The sequence below is a fragment of the Moschus berezovskii genome, chromosome 15, assembly GCF_049115385.1.
Source record: "Moschus berezovskii isolate FMDL1 chromosome 15, NW_MosBer_1.0, whole genome shotgun sequence".
In the NCBI taxonomy this organism is placed as follows: Eukaryota; Metazoa; Chordata; class Mammalia; order Artiodactyla; family Moschidae; genus Moschus; species Moschus berezovskii.
In genome coordinates, this window is record NC_142474.1 from 27,224,722 (window position 1) to 27,243,358 (window position 18,637).

At 42.5% G+C, this 18,637-nt stretch overlaps 1 protein-coding gene across 2 annotated transcripts in view; it reads left to right on the forward strand.

Annotated features, from left to right (window-relative positions):
* The window catches only part of ZNF831 (zinc finger protein 831), a 108,526-nt gene extending 92,248 nt beyond the window's left edge, over positions 1-16,278 (forward strand). For both annotated transcript variants that reach the window (XM_055434015.2, XM_088843908.1), the window contains exons 5-6: positions 9,972-10,132; positions 10,926-16,278. In XM_055434015.2, the coding sequence (XP_055289990.2) occupies positions 9,972-10,132; positions 10,926-11,762 (998 nt within the window). In that variant the 3' untranslated portion in view covers positions 11,763-16,278. The remainder of the gene's footprint in view (positions 1-9,971; positions 10,133-10,925) is intronic.
* The last annotated feature ends 2,359 nt before the right edge of the window (positions 16,279-18,637 follow it).

An 18,637-nucleotide genomic window follows, 5' to 3' on the forward strand; every position in this document is an offset into this window, starting at 1 on the left:
CTACCACAGCTATTACTACAGTAAATATTCTTGCTCAATTTCCCAGAGAGCAGTTGCTGGATCAAGGCACGTTTTATAATTATAAATTTCATTTTATAAGACACTACTAAATTACTTTTCAAAAACAGGATTACTCTCCCATAAATATCTTTTTGACAGTATTTTTGAAAAGAAACTTTGCTTCTGCAAAAGAGTGGAGGCTGAGTGGAAACTAAAGCCTTGCCTTCATCCTTGGTGCCCCTGAACCTCTTCTCCGACAAAGGTTCACTCGTTGGCCTCTCTTGACAGCATTCAGGCCACAGATAGGTTGGTTAGTACGGTGATGTGGTTTGAAAATTAATTTATCAGTGTTTAAAAGGGAACCATGGAGCTCAGATTTCTGGTTTCTTGTGAAAAACTGATAGCTCCAGCAAACTGGACTCTTGGTCCTTGCTGGTCTCGGTGAGGGGGTGTTGAGGGGCAGCCTGGCCCTTGAGGCTGAGCCAGTCCTTCCTCTTCATCCACCACACTTGTTTCTATTACTGATCTGGCCCTGTAGCTTTTGAGTTTATGACTTTTGGTTTCAACCAGGGTTTCCCAGTGGTGACCCTGTTGACCTTTGGGGTTGGGTCCATCCAGAATAGGATGGGGGTCTACCCTGTGTACCACACATTGCCAGACATCATTTCTGGTTGAAAACCACTGTCTTTGACCCACTAGACACATTTTCTTCAGTAGTTTTTGAGACAAGCTTTTCCAGGAGTGTTCCTGAGTTGCTTTCATTACTTGTCTTTATCCCAAAGGCATCTGTCTCTCTTCCTGAAGGAACGTTGTTGAACTCTGTACATGACCAAGCTTTAATGTCACGGAAAGATTTCAAACCAACCCTGTTTGCAGAGTTGGAAGAAAATATCTGAATGGATAATGTGATCAAAATGCTTTGCTTTCATCTCAGGAACAGAGGTGTAGACATGGCCATGATTACAGGTGGTTTCTCAAGTAAAAACTCTTCCTAATTACACACACATAAAAGGGCCAATTTCCAAACACTGGATGAAGAGGTTTGAATATGCCCCCAGAGTAAAGGGAGACTGTGCCTTTTTTCCTGGTTTTCTATAGTGGTTTCTTTTGGTGATTCAGGGCCTCAGGCCAGCAACCTTCTCCCCTTCTGTTCTCACAGGAGTCCTCAGCATGTTCCTGAGCGTCCGGAAGAATTTGGAAGGAGGAGGAGGGGTCTCTCCTGGGCTCTACTCCCACTTTGCCTTCGCTGTCCTCCTCTGACAGGAGCTAATGACTTTCCTACATCTTTTCTCATTAGAATTAATAGAGAAGTATTCATTCTTTCCCTAAAGCTATTATTAATAGTTAAGTTGGCAAGCTCTGGAATTGCTGCAATAGAGTGATTTCTTCTTCCAAGGTGTAAATCTCAAGGAAAGATGAGAAGCCATCCTGAGTGTATCAATTAGGTCCTGGGGAAGGGACCTTCATAGACAATTGCATTTAGCAACAGGAAACTTTTAAAATAACGATACGGAGGGTGCATGGGCTGTGTTCAGTCTTGGCATTTAAAGTCTCAGGTGGTCATTTCTTTGATCGTCTCTTTTCCTGACATGATTTCATCATTCTATTTTCACTCTCCATTGTAAAGTCACTCTCTTGTTGTCTGGACAGGATCCAACTGTTAACTTCAAGCAAGATTTTAAACAGCAATTTCCACTAAGCATAGTTTAGGTAAAGAATTTCTGTGCAGGAAGATTTCTTGTCCTGATTGCCTTTCATCAGAGTAATAGAAAAGAGATGAGAGCCACAAGGAAAGTGTTTCTGAATAAAAGATTCATTTGTGATTAGTTAGAGGCCAACTTTCCGATGATTGCATTAGGATAGCACAAAAATGCCCAAGGCTGCTCTGGATAAATACCTTTTCCTGGTTCTCTCTCTTCAGTCCCTGTCCATCTATGGAACTGGAGTCGGGCACTACTTGCTCCCTATCGCCCACGGCCCACCCACTTCTGATCATTTTCTGATTGGAATGAATGTCCCCAGCCTCTGCCTGCAAATAAAGCTTCTTCCTTCCCTCATTTTCAACTGTACTTTTTTCTTCTCTGGAGTTCCTCAAAACAGAAATTGTAATAGAATTGCAGAAACAAATGGATTTACTTGCAAAAAATGTTAGTCCAATCTGGTGTGCCAGAGAGCCTTAAAAATATTGGTTGAATAACTACTCGAATGAATGATTCAGACTCGGTAGAGACAAAACCAGCCCCAAACAAGTGGTGTGGGTTAACGGTTTTATAGTGTACATGGTTTTACTCCTGTTCATGGATACAGGTGGGGTCAGGACCCCCTTGTACCATCTTATTGCACCCTCTGCTTTTTCCTTCTAGCATTTGCTACATCTACTTGGTGATTTTTTTTTTTGATTGAAATTTTATTTTTTAAAATATTTCTTTCACATTCTTTTCCATTATGATTTGTTACAGGATATTGGATATAGTTCTCTGTGCTGTACAGTAGGACCTTGTTGTTTATCCATCCTGTATATAGTAGTTTGCAGCTGCTAATCACAAACTCCCAATCCATCCTTCCTCCAAGTCCCCTCCCACTTGGCAACCACAAGTCTGATCTCTGTCTGTGACTCTGTTTCTGTTTTGTAGACAAATTCATTTGTGTCATATTTTAGATTCTTCATATATGTGATATCATATGGTGTTTCTCTTTCTGACTGACTTCATTTATTATGATAATCTCCAGGTCCATCCATGTTGCTGCATATGACATTATTTTGTTCTTTTTTATGGCTGAGTAGTATTCCATTGTACATATATACCACATCATCTTTATCCATTCATCTTTTGATGGACATTTAGGTTGCTTCCATGTCTTAGCTATTATAAACAGCTCTGCAATGAACATTGGGGTGTATGTATCCTTTTGAACCATGGTTTTCTCTGGATATATGCCCAGGAGTGGGATTGCTGGATCATATGGTAGCTCTACTTTTAGTTTTTTAAGGAACCTCAACAATGTTCTTCTGAGTGACTGTACCAATTAATATTTCAACTGACAAGTGCAGGCGGGTTCCCTTTTCTCCACATCTTTTCTAGCATTTGTTATTTGTAGATCATTTTTTGTTGTAATGATTTGCTGGCTGAATTTCTCCATTAGACTGTCATTTCCATAAAGGTGTCTGCCTCGGTCACTGAATAAATTGCCTGTGTTCAGCACAGTTCCTGGCAGAGTGTTGACTGTGGTCAATAATAAATATTTAGGCACAATCATATGGACTCATAAATAGACTCAAGAAATAGGGACTCAAGGACTTCCCTGGTGGTACAGTGGATAAGAATCCTCCTGCCAATGCAGGGGACGCGGGTTTGATCCCTGGTCTGGAAAGATTCCACATGCCACAGGGCAACTAAGCCTGTGAACCACAAGTACTGAACCTTGGTGCTTACAGTCTGTGCTCTGCAACAAGAGAAGCCACCCCAACAAGAGAAGTCACTTCAACAAAGAGTAGCCCTTGCTCACTGCAACTAGAGAAAGCCCAAGGGCTGCAATGAAGACCCAGTGTAGCCAAAAATAAATATTTTTTCAAGTTTAAAAAGCAACAACAACAAAACAAAGCAAAAATATGGACTCAAAAAAATGGGCTCAACTAGTATTTGGAATGTGAGCAAATAACTGCCCACTTAGTGACTCCATTTAGAGCTCTGTCCAGCTTTCCTGAATTAATTGCAAATTTTATTTTATTTTATTATTTTTATTATTTTTAATTGTAAATTTTAATTGCTAGCACATTGTGCATCTTTCAGTGGCAGGGATGCTTGTAAACAATTTCATCTCAGTTAAATTAGTAGTCTGGCGGTTTCTCCTGGGATCTTGTTGGCACTTACAGTTTACTTAATGAGGCCCACGTGGAAGACTCCTTTTTACTCCTTCCTTATAATTCATCATCTTTGGACTCTAAATTCATGGAGGTTTGGGGTGGTTTGGGACAACTGATGAAAAGGCATCAATTTACTTACATTTCCAGATAATGATATTTGAGTAATATATCTATTAGCATTTTGATATGGCCTTGCTATGACATAGCTGGCAGGAGGCTTGGCATTAAGGGTGTCACCAGTTAAGCTGTAAGTTTCATGGTATCATTTCTTCATTCCATTTTCCTTCTAATTATTTATAGTTTCCTATTGCTGTTTTGAGATGGCTAAATATAAATTTGCTGCTACACTAAGCAATCTCTTCGTCTTTCCATGTGGTTTGGCAGTTATTTCTGAGGGAAATTATTAAACATGCAGCCGTTAATCGGGGGGTGGGGTGGGGAGTAGAACGGCATGCAGAGCTGTGGTGAGAGATGAGTTCTCTAATGATAAGATGATGATGATTGCATAAAAGCGGTTGAATCTGCAAAGATTGCCATAGGACAGTGGAATCCACCATTTCTGAAGATGTATGAAGTGATTCATAGAGTGATGCCAGAAGATAAACAGGACCCTGTTCTGTGCTTTAACATTGGACCTGAAAAGTTTTTGGAAAGGGCCATCCATCTAAAAGCAAGGGTGCTGTCCTTTCCCAAGAATCTCAATTCATTTAACACACTTTAGTGACATTATTTGGGCATTTTTCACAATGATTAAAGATAACTCTCTTTTCTCTGTAGACTGTAGGTCACAAGCAAATTAAATCAATGGATTTTCTCCCCGTCCTTTCTCCGATGAGTCAGAAGTTATTGGTCAAAGGCGCACATGGCCTTTTCGTTAAGCTCAAAAGCCCAACCTGCTGAGAAGACGCTTGACCAATCTGATTATTTTCTCTATACTAATTGGTTTTTACTCTTCATTGAATTGAATGAATTGCCTGGTGGTTTTGTCACTGTGGGGACACGGCTTAATCCACTTAGAATGAGGCCCATGGGCCTGGTAGACGCTGGGACTCTAGAAATGTCTTTCATCATTATTGTCTTTGGGTGGTTTTTCATAGGTGAGAATGAAAATGATCTCAGATCTATGTTCTCCATTTCTTGCCCCACTGCCCTAGCCGTACCATCCCCCTACTCCCCTAGATGATGCTGGGAACCTTGTAACTGGTTTTCCCACCGCACTGCCCTCTCCCCTAATTCAGTCTCTGTATAGTAACCATGTACATCTTTAGAGGATGTAGACTTCTTGATGGAAACACTGGTTTCTTCACAATGAATGATGAAAAAAATCTAACCCCTTCTCAGGGCTTCTTGTATCCTACAAGACCTGAGCCCTCTGCTCTCCACTGTGCTTCCAGCAAAGCCTCCTTCCACTGGGTCCATCCCACTGCAGGGCCCCTGCCTCTGTTTCTCCTTTGTCTGGAATGGCCTTTGAGGGCTGGTTCTTCCTGATCCTGAAGGTCTCATTTCAGGTGTCACCGTATCAGAGATTCCTTCCTCTACTAGGCAAGCCAGTTAACTGTCCCACCCCCAGTTACTCTCTGTAATCTGCCCCTTGGATACTGTTACTCTCTATAATACTGTTTGTTATCACTCGCAGTATCATTCTCCCTTCCCTGTTTACTGCATCTCTGTCATAGCCTCCTCTGTATTTGTCCTCCCTGGAGTACCCACCCCCCATTTCTTTCCTTCTTGACCCCCATCACAACCTCAATTATCTTACATGCCTCTGTTTCTCTTCCTTGTTGGAGCAAAGTCTCATAAGAACCAGGGCATCTTGGTCTTGTTCTCTGATTCCTTAGGGTTGAACATGGTGCCTGGTTCCTTGGAGGAGCCCAAAACATGTTTGTTGAGTGGACAAATGAAATACCAAAATCCTGGTGCTATGTCTTTAGATGATTGTGGTATTGTGGTGCTCAAGTAAAGATTGTATTAAAGGGAACATCACAACTTCCTTTGCCAAATCACTGCAACTTGGATAGATGTTTAAGCTGATTTGCTCAAGATTAGTGTGCTCAGGTCATCTAGTGACCTGTCCCAGAGGTATAAAAAGTGAATCTGTTCCTTTGGGTTCAAGATAGAGGAGAGAGCATGTTCACTTTCTTCTACTTTCCTCTAAAAACCCAGAAGTTAGTGAGGAATGTGTTTGGAATGTCCAGGCCTACGGGGACTAGGTAACCAGAGAAGAAATAGTGCCATGGTTGTGGGGATTAGAATGCAGAGGCTGAATGGTCACTGAGTAGCAGACCCAAGCGAACTTTATCCTGATTTAACAGTGGTCAAATCCTGGATAAAAAGAAATTCATGGTACCAGGTGGGACTGAAAACAGGAGTTGACCACTCCCCACCCCGTTGAATCCTCCACTCCACCACTGATTCTCAGATCCTGGTCACATCCTTCACTGTCACCCCCAAATAATGCTTGGGGCTTAGTCTCTGGAGACCCTACAAAATGCTGGAGAGCTGGGGACTAGGTTGAAAACAGAGGGTTTAACCAAAGGTTGGCACTGAGTGCTGAGCCCCTCCCTGCCCAATCCCAATTCAGCCTGCAGAATGCTAATACCTGCCTTACACTTTCCAGGCAGGACATCAGAGAACTCCTTCTGCAGAAGTTGACTAGCCTGTGTGGAGACCCAAAGTGGATGACTTCAGGGTTTTCCATGTCAACAAGGCGACAAGATAACCCTGCAGGGAGGTCCACAAAGGACACTTCACATTTGTAGAGTTTCTAACCAGCTTTTCAGTACCTATTTCTAAAACATGGGCAGATAGATTGCTGGATATCTCAGGGAAGCCTTTAAATATGAAAGAGAGATAAAAGCAAACAGAAACAAAGGAACCTAGAAGATAGTGTAGGGACAGGCAAGTTTCAGCAATGACAACAATGGCAACATCTTGCTTGAGACAGACAAGAAGATGCTGGAGCCATGAAGTAGTAACAGGATGCTATAAAGAAGGGACAATAATAATAATCAATAATATTAATTAATTAATATTATTAATATCGGAATAATTAATAATCTTGGAATAATTAATTATTCCAAGAATGGGCTCTTGGAAATTAGAAACATGATACAGACATTCAGTACTTCCTTTAAGGAAGACTGATGCTGAAGCTGAAGCTCCACTACTTTGGCCACTTGATGCAAAGAACCAACTCATTGGAAAAGACTCTGATGCTGGGAAAGATTGAGGACAAGAGGAGAAGGTGGCGACAGAAGATGAGACAGTTGGATGGCGTCACTGACTCGATGGACATGAGTTTAAGCAAACTCTGGGAGATGGTGAAGGACAGGGAGGCCTGGCGTGCTACAGGCCATGGGGTCACAAAGAGTCAGACACGACTCAGCAGCTGAACAACAACAGACACAGACACTTATAAGTTGGAATAGAAAGTTGAAGGAATTCCCCCAAAAGAAAAGAAATAGAAAATAGGAGAGAAAAGAAAAATAGGGGGTTAACTCAAGAGGTCTAATAACCTAGTAAGAGCTTCTGCTGCTGCTGCTGCTAAGTCACTTCAGTCGTGTCCGACTCTGTGTGACCCCACAGACGGCAGCCCACCAGGCTGCCCCGTCCCTGGGATTCTCCAGGCAAGAAGACTAGAGTGGGTTGCCATTTCCCTCTCCAAGTAAGAGCGGTTCTAGCTAAAAAAGAAAAAACATAAGGAAAAAATATATCAAATAATACATTTTTGTAAAACATAAAGACATAGTTCAGATAGAAAGGACCCATTTAAAGTATACAGACAATGAATGGAAATAAACGCAGGATCATAGTGACACTGTCATAAAAAGGAGCTTAGAAGTTTCCAGAGAGAAAAACAAAACCGTTTCCTTCAAAGGATTGGGAACAGTAAATCATGTTGGCTCCAGACTTCTCAACAGCTAGAGCTCTGTGGAGCCACATCTTTAGTTCTGAAGGAAGATGAATTTTAATTCAGACAGCTATACCCAGACAAGCCTCTAGTTAAAGCCTAAAGAATTTTATTTCACCCTTTCTCATGAAATTGCCGGAAGTTTTGCATTAGGAAAGAACGCAAAGAGAGTAAAACCAGGAAAAACAAGTGTGTGTGTGTGTGTGTGTGTGTGTGTGTGTGTCTGTGTCTCTGTGTGTGTGTGTGTGTGGGGGGGTATCCAGGAACCAGAGGTGAAGAAAATTGTTAGGATGGGGCTGTAGGGAGATGCATTGGCTCAGCCCCTCTTTGGGCCTAGGGAGCAGTGGTACTGGGAGTAGGTCAGAAAGTTCTGAGTGAGATGTTTCCAAGTCAATTAAATGAATGAAAACAATGAAATAAAAGACAATTGGGAAAGAAATGGGAGGTGGTTTTGGTAATTAATTCATACAAAAACTAGGCAGAAGAAGACAAAATAACGAAAAAATTCCAGGAAAAACAGTGTTGGCAAGAAAGGCAATCATAGTACACCACCTGACTTTGGTGAAAAGCATGTTCCTGAACATAATGATGTAAACATTGCATATCCTCAACAAAATCTTGACAGCATAGTCATATATAACTGAAGAGAGGAGAGAGGGGAGGGATGTGTGCCCTTGGGTGGGGGTGATGAGGCTTATGGATGAGGGTTCTAAACCCGCCTCTCCCCTCATGACATCATCCGCTGTTCTCCAAAGTGAAAAAGGGGAATCTAGAAGTAATGCTACACACTTGTTCTTAGGAGAGAAGGAGATAAACGTGAAAGGAATCCCAAGTGGGAAAAAAATGAGTGGGTGGGCAGGTGTGGCTGTTTTTCTTAAGGAGAAAAACAACTTTAAGAAAAACCCTATGCATGTGTAATGTTAATCAAAATAAAAATAGATTTAAAAGTAGATTGACAAGGGGGGAGGGGTGGGGGAAGGAAGGACTGGGAGTGTGGGATTAGCAGATGTAAACTATTATGTATAGGATGGATAAACAAGGTCCTGCTGTAGAGCACATGGAGCTCTACTACATTCAATACCCTATGATGAACTATAATGGAAAAGAATGTAAAAAAGAACGTCTATATATGTCTAGGGCTTCCCAGGTGGCTCAGTGGTAAAGAACCCGCCTGCCAACGCAGGAGACATAAGAGACGCAAGTTTGATTCCTGGGTTGGGAAGATCCCCTGGAGGAGGGCATGGCCACCCACTCTAGTATTCTTGCCTGGAGAATCCCATGGACAGAGGAGCCTGGCTGGCTATGGGCCACAGGGTTTCAGACCGATGTGACTTAGCATGCATATGTGTATAACCGAGTCACTTTGCTGTACAGCAGAGATTGGCACAAAATTGTAAATCAGCTATGTTGTTGTTCAGTCGCCTAGACATATCTGACTCTGTGACCCCATGGACTGCAGCACGCAAAGTTTTTTTAAAGTTCATAAACTGAAAAGTGGCTTGAATCCTTTTCTCTGGCGACACAGTCCTTACAGAATGCTTTTCTGCTCTGCTCTCATGATAGGATCTACATGCTTTGAAATTCCATGATCCTTCTGACCTGTATCCCAGGCCAAAATGATAAAATGGAAGAGAGAGTAAGGTTCCCTTGAAAGGGAGATGATATTTGGTGGGGATTGTCAAGGCCATGTCTTTGGCAGCCCTCTTTCCACACTCGTCAGAAGAACCACCACAAAACAACAGCAACACAAAAACCCATCACCCTCCTGCTGTCAGTGCTCTGATGGGGATCGAGACGTCCAACATGACAGGGAAATTTCCTTTCTCAATATTTCTACTCTGGCCTCAGTTGAATGACCACAGAATTCAAGCCAATCCAAAATTAACCAATGTGGCAAGGAAGATGACTCTAATAATAATAATAAAAAAGATCCACATGAAATATTTTTTTAAATATCTGTAATCAAGGGATTTTTCTACCTTGGGAATTGGTTTTTCCATCTTTCTCCTTAGCAGAAGTGGAGACATTTTATTTGGCCATGGGAACTGATTCAAGGTCAATCAAGTTGGCGGACATGCCATGTAGGATGCAGTTGATGAGCTCGGAGCTGGTATTGAAGACACAGGTCAGCCCCTGGGAAGTGGCTACTGGCTGCTTTTATAATTTCAGGCATGTATCTGTGTGTCCCCACTTCAGGTCTGAATCTGTCAGGGGAGCCCTCTTGTGTCACCTCGGAATCATCTGTTTGCATTGAGAACAGAGAGGAGGAGGAGGAGGAGAGCGGACACGTCTCCAGGAGTTTCTGTTCTAACACAAGCTTAAGAACCATCAAGGATACAGACAGACCAATTGCAAAGGTGGGAATTGTGATTTTGAGTTGTCTGTACCCATCTGTGGTCTAGATTTATGCCTCTCTTTTTCTTGTTAATATCCAGTGTGGCGGAACTCACTCAGGACACCTAGAGAAGTTTCCTGGCACATAAAGCTCCTTGAGGCAAACAGGTGCCTCAAACATGGTGCTGAATGAGTGGACCGTGAACCATTGGGATGATCTCATCATAGTCGATTAAAAAAAATCCCAAGTCCCTTAATAATTAATACCTGAATAAAGATGCTTCCCAGTTGATGGCAGTGGTAAAGAACCCACCTGCCAGTGCAGGAGATGCAGGTTTGATCCCTGGGTTGGGACGATCCCCTGGAGGAGAAAATGGCAACCCACTCATTTTCTTGTCTGGAGAATCCCCCAAAACAGAGGTGTCTGGTGGGCTACAGTCAGGGGGTGGCAAAGAGTCGGACAGGACTGAGCATACACACACACATCGCGTAGCACACATGAAGTAATGATCTAAAATCGGATGCTCAGAACTGGTTGGATAACTGAGTGACTGATTTTTCTTAAGTCCAGATAAAGTTGCAGAGCAGTCTCAATAGCTTATTTTGTGTCAACAGGGAACTCTCCTGGAGTTAATGCATCTATTAGTTATTAATGGGAACTGAGGAGAACTTTGTGTCGAACTTTGTTCACACTCGGTAAAGAATCAGGACCTCCAGACCTTGTTCTCATCGAGGACCACATCTCTGACCACAAGTTTTTTGGTACCAATTAACCTTTTTTTCCCTCCATTTATTTTCCTTTGCACTTTGTTGCAGGAGATTTCATCTTCTGGTGAGCATGGGGCTGGTTGTCCTTTAATCACGGCTGTGGGGTCAAGTTTATCTCTGCCATCTGACTCCTTGGGGGCTAATGACAGACTTCCAGCCTGCAGCAAAGGTCTTGACATGGGATCATTGGAGACTCACCTGCTGCCCTCCCAGCAGCACATCTCAGCAGACCCCACACCACGCGTTTCCTCAGATGCTCAAGAGCCTTCTTCCTTTGTGTCCAAAGGAACCTCTCTCGGCCATGACCTTGCTACCTCTGCAGTTGCCATCTGTCCTTCCCTGGGGGCAAGAGCAGGTCACACAACCCTGGGAATTCACAGTGTGGAACCTCAAGACCACAGCCAGGGTGAAGAGGAGACTCTCACACAAAGCTCTCCAGACAGAAAAATGATAGCAGAGGGCGTGTCCCCAAACCTCTTGCCAGGGAAGCCTTCATCTGGGCAGAGAATTTCAGGTTCAGTTACACCAGGGTCCACTGGAAAAATTCATCTTGAAATACCAGCTTTAGGACCAGGTTCAGCTAGTTCACACCAAGAGGAAGGGAAACACAAGTCATGTTTTCCTTCTGGGGGGCAATGTGGGTGTAGGGAAGGGCTGGTCCCTTGCCCTCCGGTAGGACCTGACAGTGTGAGATGTCAAGGAACTGGATTCATGGCTCTAAAGGATGATGCTGTCCCTTCTAACCCAGGGCTGCCCACAGAGATCCCTGCAGCCTCTTTGAAAACCCTCAGGAAGAGAAGTTTGGAAGGAATGAGAAAGCAAACTCGTGTGGAGTCCAGTGACACCAGCAGCGATGATGAAGATCGGTTAGTGATAGAAATCTGATGCTTCCAGAGAAAGATGGTGTCTGTCATCAAAGACGGTTGATGCTTTTCAGTCAATGCCATCAAGTGGGCGGCAGAAATGAACTCTATTCATGAAGCCCCTGCAGAGAGGAAAGCCATCTGGGGGTCTTTCTAAGATCTCCCCAACCTACTCTGAAACCCAAGCTCAGCCTCACTCCTCCCCAGATGCCCTGCTCACAAGGTGCCAGCAGGGCACAGGTGGCAGTGAAACACAGTGTGAGAAGGGTTGACTTGCACGAGGACTGTGGCTTGACTCCTAGCTGTGTCCTCTGCTTTGGTTCCTCACTGCATTGACCCAGAGAGCCACAATTGACTTGCTTCTGAACCAGGGTCAAGGTGACAGGTCTCCTCCATCAGTGAGCTTGGGGTTGGCTTCAAAGAGGTTAATGGTACTTGGGAAAGTTGGGGGAGCTTGCAAAGGAGCTGGGGTGTGAACTGGGCAGTGAGATACTTCTGTTCATTCCAGATTCCTCCAAAAACTGAAGTTTGGTCTCAGTAATTTGCCTCCTTAGTGGAAGTTGTAAATATACTTCAAAATGCCTATGATTTGGTGAAATACCGAGTGTCTTTCAATGTTGCACAAATGGTCAATGCTTAAGTGTGATTCAATGACACAGCATGTTTAGCTTGTGTTCCTGGTGCCTTTTCTGTGGAGACCTCTGGAACCCTTGGTTTTTCCAGCTCTTGCAAAAGGAACATTGTGTTAAAAGTTGATAGAACAGTCTCTGTAATGAGTCATTTTTGAGGGGGAAAATTCACTTGTTTTCCTCCAATTCTTTCTGTCATATTGTGCTCTGAGCAATTTCAATTAGAGGGTTACATTTTAGTAATCTCTGCAGCTTAAATTGATGCCTGCTCATCGTGATAGGAGACTTTCAGATTTCCTCCAGAAGCTTCAAGGTTACAAAACTAATTGGAGTTTTGACGCTGTTTTACATCTTGGTAATTTTATTTTGGGGGCTTGGTGTTACTTTGCTGTCAAATTAAATCAGCCTCTGTATTGTGCAAGTCAGAACAGCACAGAGAAAATTCCCCAGGATTCCAAGCCCATGCACCCCTGTGCAGAAGAAAATAGCTGATGTACGTCAGTGGTGAGCAAAGCCTCCAAGTTACCACACTCTTTTCCTCTTTAAATGGGAGAGGAGAAACTTCAGGAGATCCACACTGCTGCATTTCAATAAAATTTTATACTTGCTTTTGGTATGATTTTTGTACCATTTGGAATTTATAGCCCAACTCTTTTGGCTTCACTTTGATGTAAGGATGCTCCTATGACATAGTTCAAAGGCAACGTGAAACATCTCGCACGGTACAAAGATGCTTTAATGCATCCTTGTCTGTGATGAAGGACGGTCAGATTTCAAGAGTCTTCAAGTGAAGTTTCCAATTTTAGGGTTGTTTATACAGAAACTTGGGAGAAGGCAATGGCACCCCACTCCAGTACTCTTGCCTGGAAAATCCCATGGACAGAGGAGTCTGGTGGGCTGCAGTCCGTCGGGTCGCTAAGGGTCGGACACGACTGAGTGACTTCTCTTTCACTTTTCACTTTCATGCATTGGAGAAGGAAATGGCAACCCACTCCAGCATTCTTGCCTGGAGAATCCCAGGGACTGGGGAGACTTATGGGCTGCCGTCTATGGGGTCGCACAGAGTCGGACACGACTGAAGCAACTTAGCAGCAGCAGTGGTCATTTCAGATGCGCTCCGACATAGCCTAGTGATTTCAAGTCCAGTCAAGGAAAACATAAGAAGGAGGCTCAGCGTTTGCTTCCTGTACTTTCTAAACCGAACAAAAGTGATGTAATGATCTACCCTTTGATTTATCTTTGCCACTGTAGTGAGAGAAGGTTCAGCAAAGTGGTCTGAGTCCTGGAGGAAGAAGGAGAGAAGGCCTGACCTTGTACAGAGCTGGCTAGGGAATCTTGGTGAAGACTTATGCCCTTTTGGCACCTTTTTCTCCTTCTAGGAAGGAGAGAGTAAGACTAGATGCACTAAATACTACTCTGGGCCCTGATTCTCATGAGCGTGGCTTGGAGGAGGGCCTCATGAGGAGTAGTCTTGCACCCAAGAAGTTTGGGAGGGGAATGTGGGGAACTAAATCCAACTATCATTTTTTTGAAGAATGTGGACTCAGGGAAGCTCCTTCTAATTTTTTCCACAGAGTTCCAGGTTTAGGGGGGTGCAGTCAACCCATTTCTAAATGGTGGCTTATAATGTAAAAATTAGAAGCAAAACCAGAACACTACTGTGTGGGAGGAAGCCAGCGTATCTGTAGGATGAGCTAGTTACTTTGTCTTGGGAGGCACTGGTCAAGGGGGAAAACTATGGTCTAGATCCTTCTTTCCTAGGTGGTTGCTGAGTTGCTGGCTGCATCACTGTACAGAGGTCAGTATATCACAGCTCCCAATAGCATGACCTCAGGAGAATCAGGTGGGAGCTTGATCCTTCTGCAACCCATCATTGCTGGCTGTCACACCCCAACCTCCATCAAACATGGCAGAATGCTGATTCCATCCCTAACTCTCTGTGCCTCTCATACAAAGGTGAGCAGGTCACCAATTTTCCTCTCTCCGAAGGTCCTTTTAGCTAGTTAGTGGCAATGTTTACAAGTGTACCTTACTTCATATCAACATGAATTTGTGAAAAGCTGTATTTGAGTGGATTAAAAGAAAAACAAATTAAAAAATGTAGGTTGAATGACCCTAGAGGACTTGGCTCTTGAAAATCATCCCAAGGTAAATTTTTTTTAATGAAAAATTCTTTTATAAAGCAACAGACAATCTCTGATTTTATAAGTCTTAATTTTCTCAAGTTCTTAAGGATTTTCTTAAAGTGAACTGCAACTATAGGGGTACATTTTAAGGATATTATTGGTGAACTATAACCCAGTTTGGGTTATTGAAAATAAAATTTCAGTATTATTGATTGATCATTGCTGCTATGACTGTACAAATGTGTGCTGTGGAATGGTTAAGGGAAAGCAAATTTATTTTAGAACAGGGCAAACTGGAGTCTAAAAATCAGGGATTCCCCTTTCTCCCCAGTGCTGTTAATTTCATTGTAGCTTGAGGTAAGGGTCTTAACCAATGGGTGTCTCAGCTTCTCCCACAGAGAATAACTCCCAGGATGCTGTCATAGACAAAGATAAAGTGCACTTGGATTTCTTTCCTATTCTCTTGGAGCGAGGTATACAAATGCCATAAACTGTGATACCCAAGATACCACCAAGTGTGCCCCTCCAGCTGTACCTACACCCGGCCAGATCTCACTTGTTGATGATGCATAGTGAAAAGAGGTTTCACATTCCCCCACTCTTGGCAAACTATACTGTTAAGTGGCTCTTAATGTCATGTGCTTTTTGATGGACAACCTGAATCTTCCTTGATTTAAGGCATGATGGAGACAACTCATGCCTCCTTGTTGTAAGATTTGATAGAGACAACTCATGCCTCATGATAGAGACAACTCATGGCATTTGAGATTCTGGACCAAGCTAATATCCCCTCACTTCACAACCCAGAAGAACCTATGGTTCATCTTCCAAGAGGTTAAAAAAAAAAAAAAAAGACGGGATTGGTGCTTCTGTGTTTGAATCAAAACCCTGTCAACAGCAGGATGGGTAACTAAGGGCAAGGTAAACTAAAATCTAAAATCCCTCTTCTAAAATCCCTCCTCTAGAGCTCAGACGGGAAGAGTGGCCTTGTACAATTGCATTGTGACCACAGCTCTAGCCATGACAGATGAATGATTTCTGTCTCATGCCAAAATGTATTTCCTTGCATTTACATTCATTACTTAGAATGACCACATTATTCATTTCTTTCTCCCAGCATAGAAATTTGCATTTTGCACAAAAATCTGCCTGGTGCAGCAGATTTTGTAGTTATGGAAGCTGTCATCATTATCGGAATGTACTGCTGCTCAAATCTCCAGACATAATTTAATCTGGTGAGGAAAAAATGACCTGCCTGGCTCTATGGGGGTCATATTTCTACAGCCATGGCAAACAGGGCTTGTGTATTTTTTCTCACTTCAATTGTGACTCCCAGAACTCTTGTGAGGGAGACTTTTTGGCATTTGAAACACTACATTTCTCAATCTGTAAGCACAGCTTTTTGCTCTTCTTTCCCAGATGCTCATTAAACCTAGATGTCAGGACCCAAGAAATCCTATGTGCTAGATCTGTACCCTGTACAATCCTTTTCATTCATGCTTTGTATGTATGTGGGAATACACATAATTCAATCTGTAGTATAGGGCATTGAGTGTATTACTTCACCACTGAAAGAAAAAGAGCCAGGGAAAATAATCAGCTTCTGTCACTTGGAGCCCTAGAGGATGACTCAGTACTTATATATGCAGCCAACACTTTAGAACTTACTACACTATCCGTTGTTCAGAATCAAGAAGCTGTTGGCTTCTTGGTTGTTTGTTTAAATGTATTTCCTTCTTTATATGGTTAAATTATTTTGTTTTGATAAAAATAAAACTGAAAATGAAAATGTCTTGTTTGATTTGTTAACATTTTAACTCAAACTACCACCAAAAATATATCCTAGATAAGTTGGATATCTGAATGTTCCTGAAAAGTCGATCAGACATTTAATCCGCCATATTGGTATCCCATTCCACTCAATGAAAGAATTGGCTAATGGCAAATTATCACATTTTCTTGTGTTGTTCTCTTTCCCCATGTGTCCCTTCTGCCATTGTCTGCCATATTTAAAGGTTCATTACTTACAAGTGTGTTTTTAAATGTAGCTAGACTTTAAGGCCACATGAGGGCACTATCCACAGTGCAATAATCTCAAACTTTTCCCCGTGGAATTGACGTTACTTGGATATTTAATATTATTCATTAACCGAGAAAACATCCTTACTTCAAAAACAATGCCTCCTTATAAGTATAAATGATGTACTCTTGGCAAGAATAGTAGATTTATTTTTACATACCAACACAGTATTCTATGTCTATACCTCCTGGAACCATTTGAAGTCAATGGAGACATAATGCATTGGGAGAAAAAGTGCGAATGGTAACATGGGAAGAGCAGATATACTGACTGATGGATTTTCATAGTTTTTTTTTGCTAATTCATCAAACCCTTATAGTCATAAATTGATCTATTCTTTCCAAACTTCCATCATTTGAGAACCATCTTACTGCTTTTTGCTGTATTTGTCCACACATGGGTACATTCTTTACTTAATACTTTTATTTAAATCATCTCTATCTTAAAGAAGCTACTCTTTTCGTAAATTATAGTATCTGAAGTCTCAACCTTAATTTGGTAGTTGTGTGTATTTTCCGATATGAACTAAAAGTATTAAGATTGGTCATCGCATACCAGTTAAATACCATCTTTGTACTACCCAGGATAGCCCCTCCCACACACACACTCTGGGGGGAAACATGGAACTAATCTAACAGACACTTGTGTTAGTTTCTTGAGTTATTTCAGTTTTTATTAAGCTCAGCTCTCTCTCAAGCCAACAGAACTGGTAAGGGCAAGTTGCACTGTAGGCTTATCAGATAAGTGTCTTCAGTCAAACTTTACAGCTGAGCAATTAACATTCCAAGTCAAAGGACGCTCACATCTATTAGTCTCAAAGGAACAATCATATAATAGCTGGTTGCGTCAATGTATTTTTTTTAATGTTTTGTTGTTTTATTGGTTGGTTGATTGGTTGGTTGGTTAATAAGTACAGAATGATACACAAGAAAGTGTATTAAGGATTCATGCTGAACTGCCAGCAGTCCCTTCAGTTCTGATGAAAGACCAGCTTCCTTACTCTTGAATTTGAAGCAAATGGATTTGGCTGTGCTAACAGCCACCGAGAACAAGTCTCCAGTCGCGTATTGGGGACAGCCTGTTAACCTCCAGACTGCAAACGCAGAAGGAACTGCTTGGTGGCGTCTAAGACATTTGTCCCCAGCTGTGAATGACGTCTGTTCTCAGTCTTCCTCAGCTTCTGCCAGAGGCAAATTCAACGCTCTTTACCTCTGAGTATCCAAGCACTAGTCCATGTGATTTCTACCCATAAGTAGAGGAACTATTCTCTGGATAAATGCAGCTGTGAATGATTTCCTATAGGAAATTGGCAGCTTTGTATGTGCAGCATCTGTGGATGGGACTCAGTCCTGTCTCTGACCTCAGTGGCAGTCGAGTCGTCTTCCATGTGCATGTTGCATGAAACTGGGAAGAATTCATTAGAATTCAGCAGAAATTCAGACAGAGCCCCTAGACTTCATCATAAATAAAAGGTCAGGTATCTAGGCTTGTTTTTTTTTTATATGTTAGAGTTCTCATAAGACATATTTGCTCTAAGGAGTCCCACCCTATGCTCAGGTGTGCACACGTAAGCCATACTCTACTCAGAAAGTCCCCTTCTTGTTAAAGAGCTGGGTGGTGGAGGTCCATGAAGTACATAATGAGACAGACACATAAACAGTCCTAAAGAGACTCCCTTGGAGCCAGGGCATGGTGTCTTGAGGTTCTTAGCAACTGGGACAATGCCTAGTTCATAGCAAGTATTAATGTACATCTGCTAAGTGAAGGAACAGAAATGACTCACTGGGCATCAAGGGGAAAAAAGAAAGAGTCTAAGATGCATGACTTGGCTCCACCCCTTTTCTGATTATCACCTCAGAGACAAAGTCATCTAGAGATGCTGCTCAACATCCTATGAGGCACAGAATGGTCCCCACCAAGAAGTATTCAGTCTCAGTGCCAATACTGCTGAGGTTCAGAAACTCTGGTCTAAGAAGGTGAGGTCACAGTCTATCAGAGACCCCAGAGCAGCCTTATACTTGGACTGGATGACAAGACTAGAATGGAAAGAAACACTTGCCTC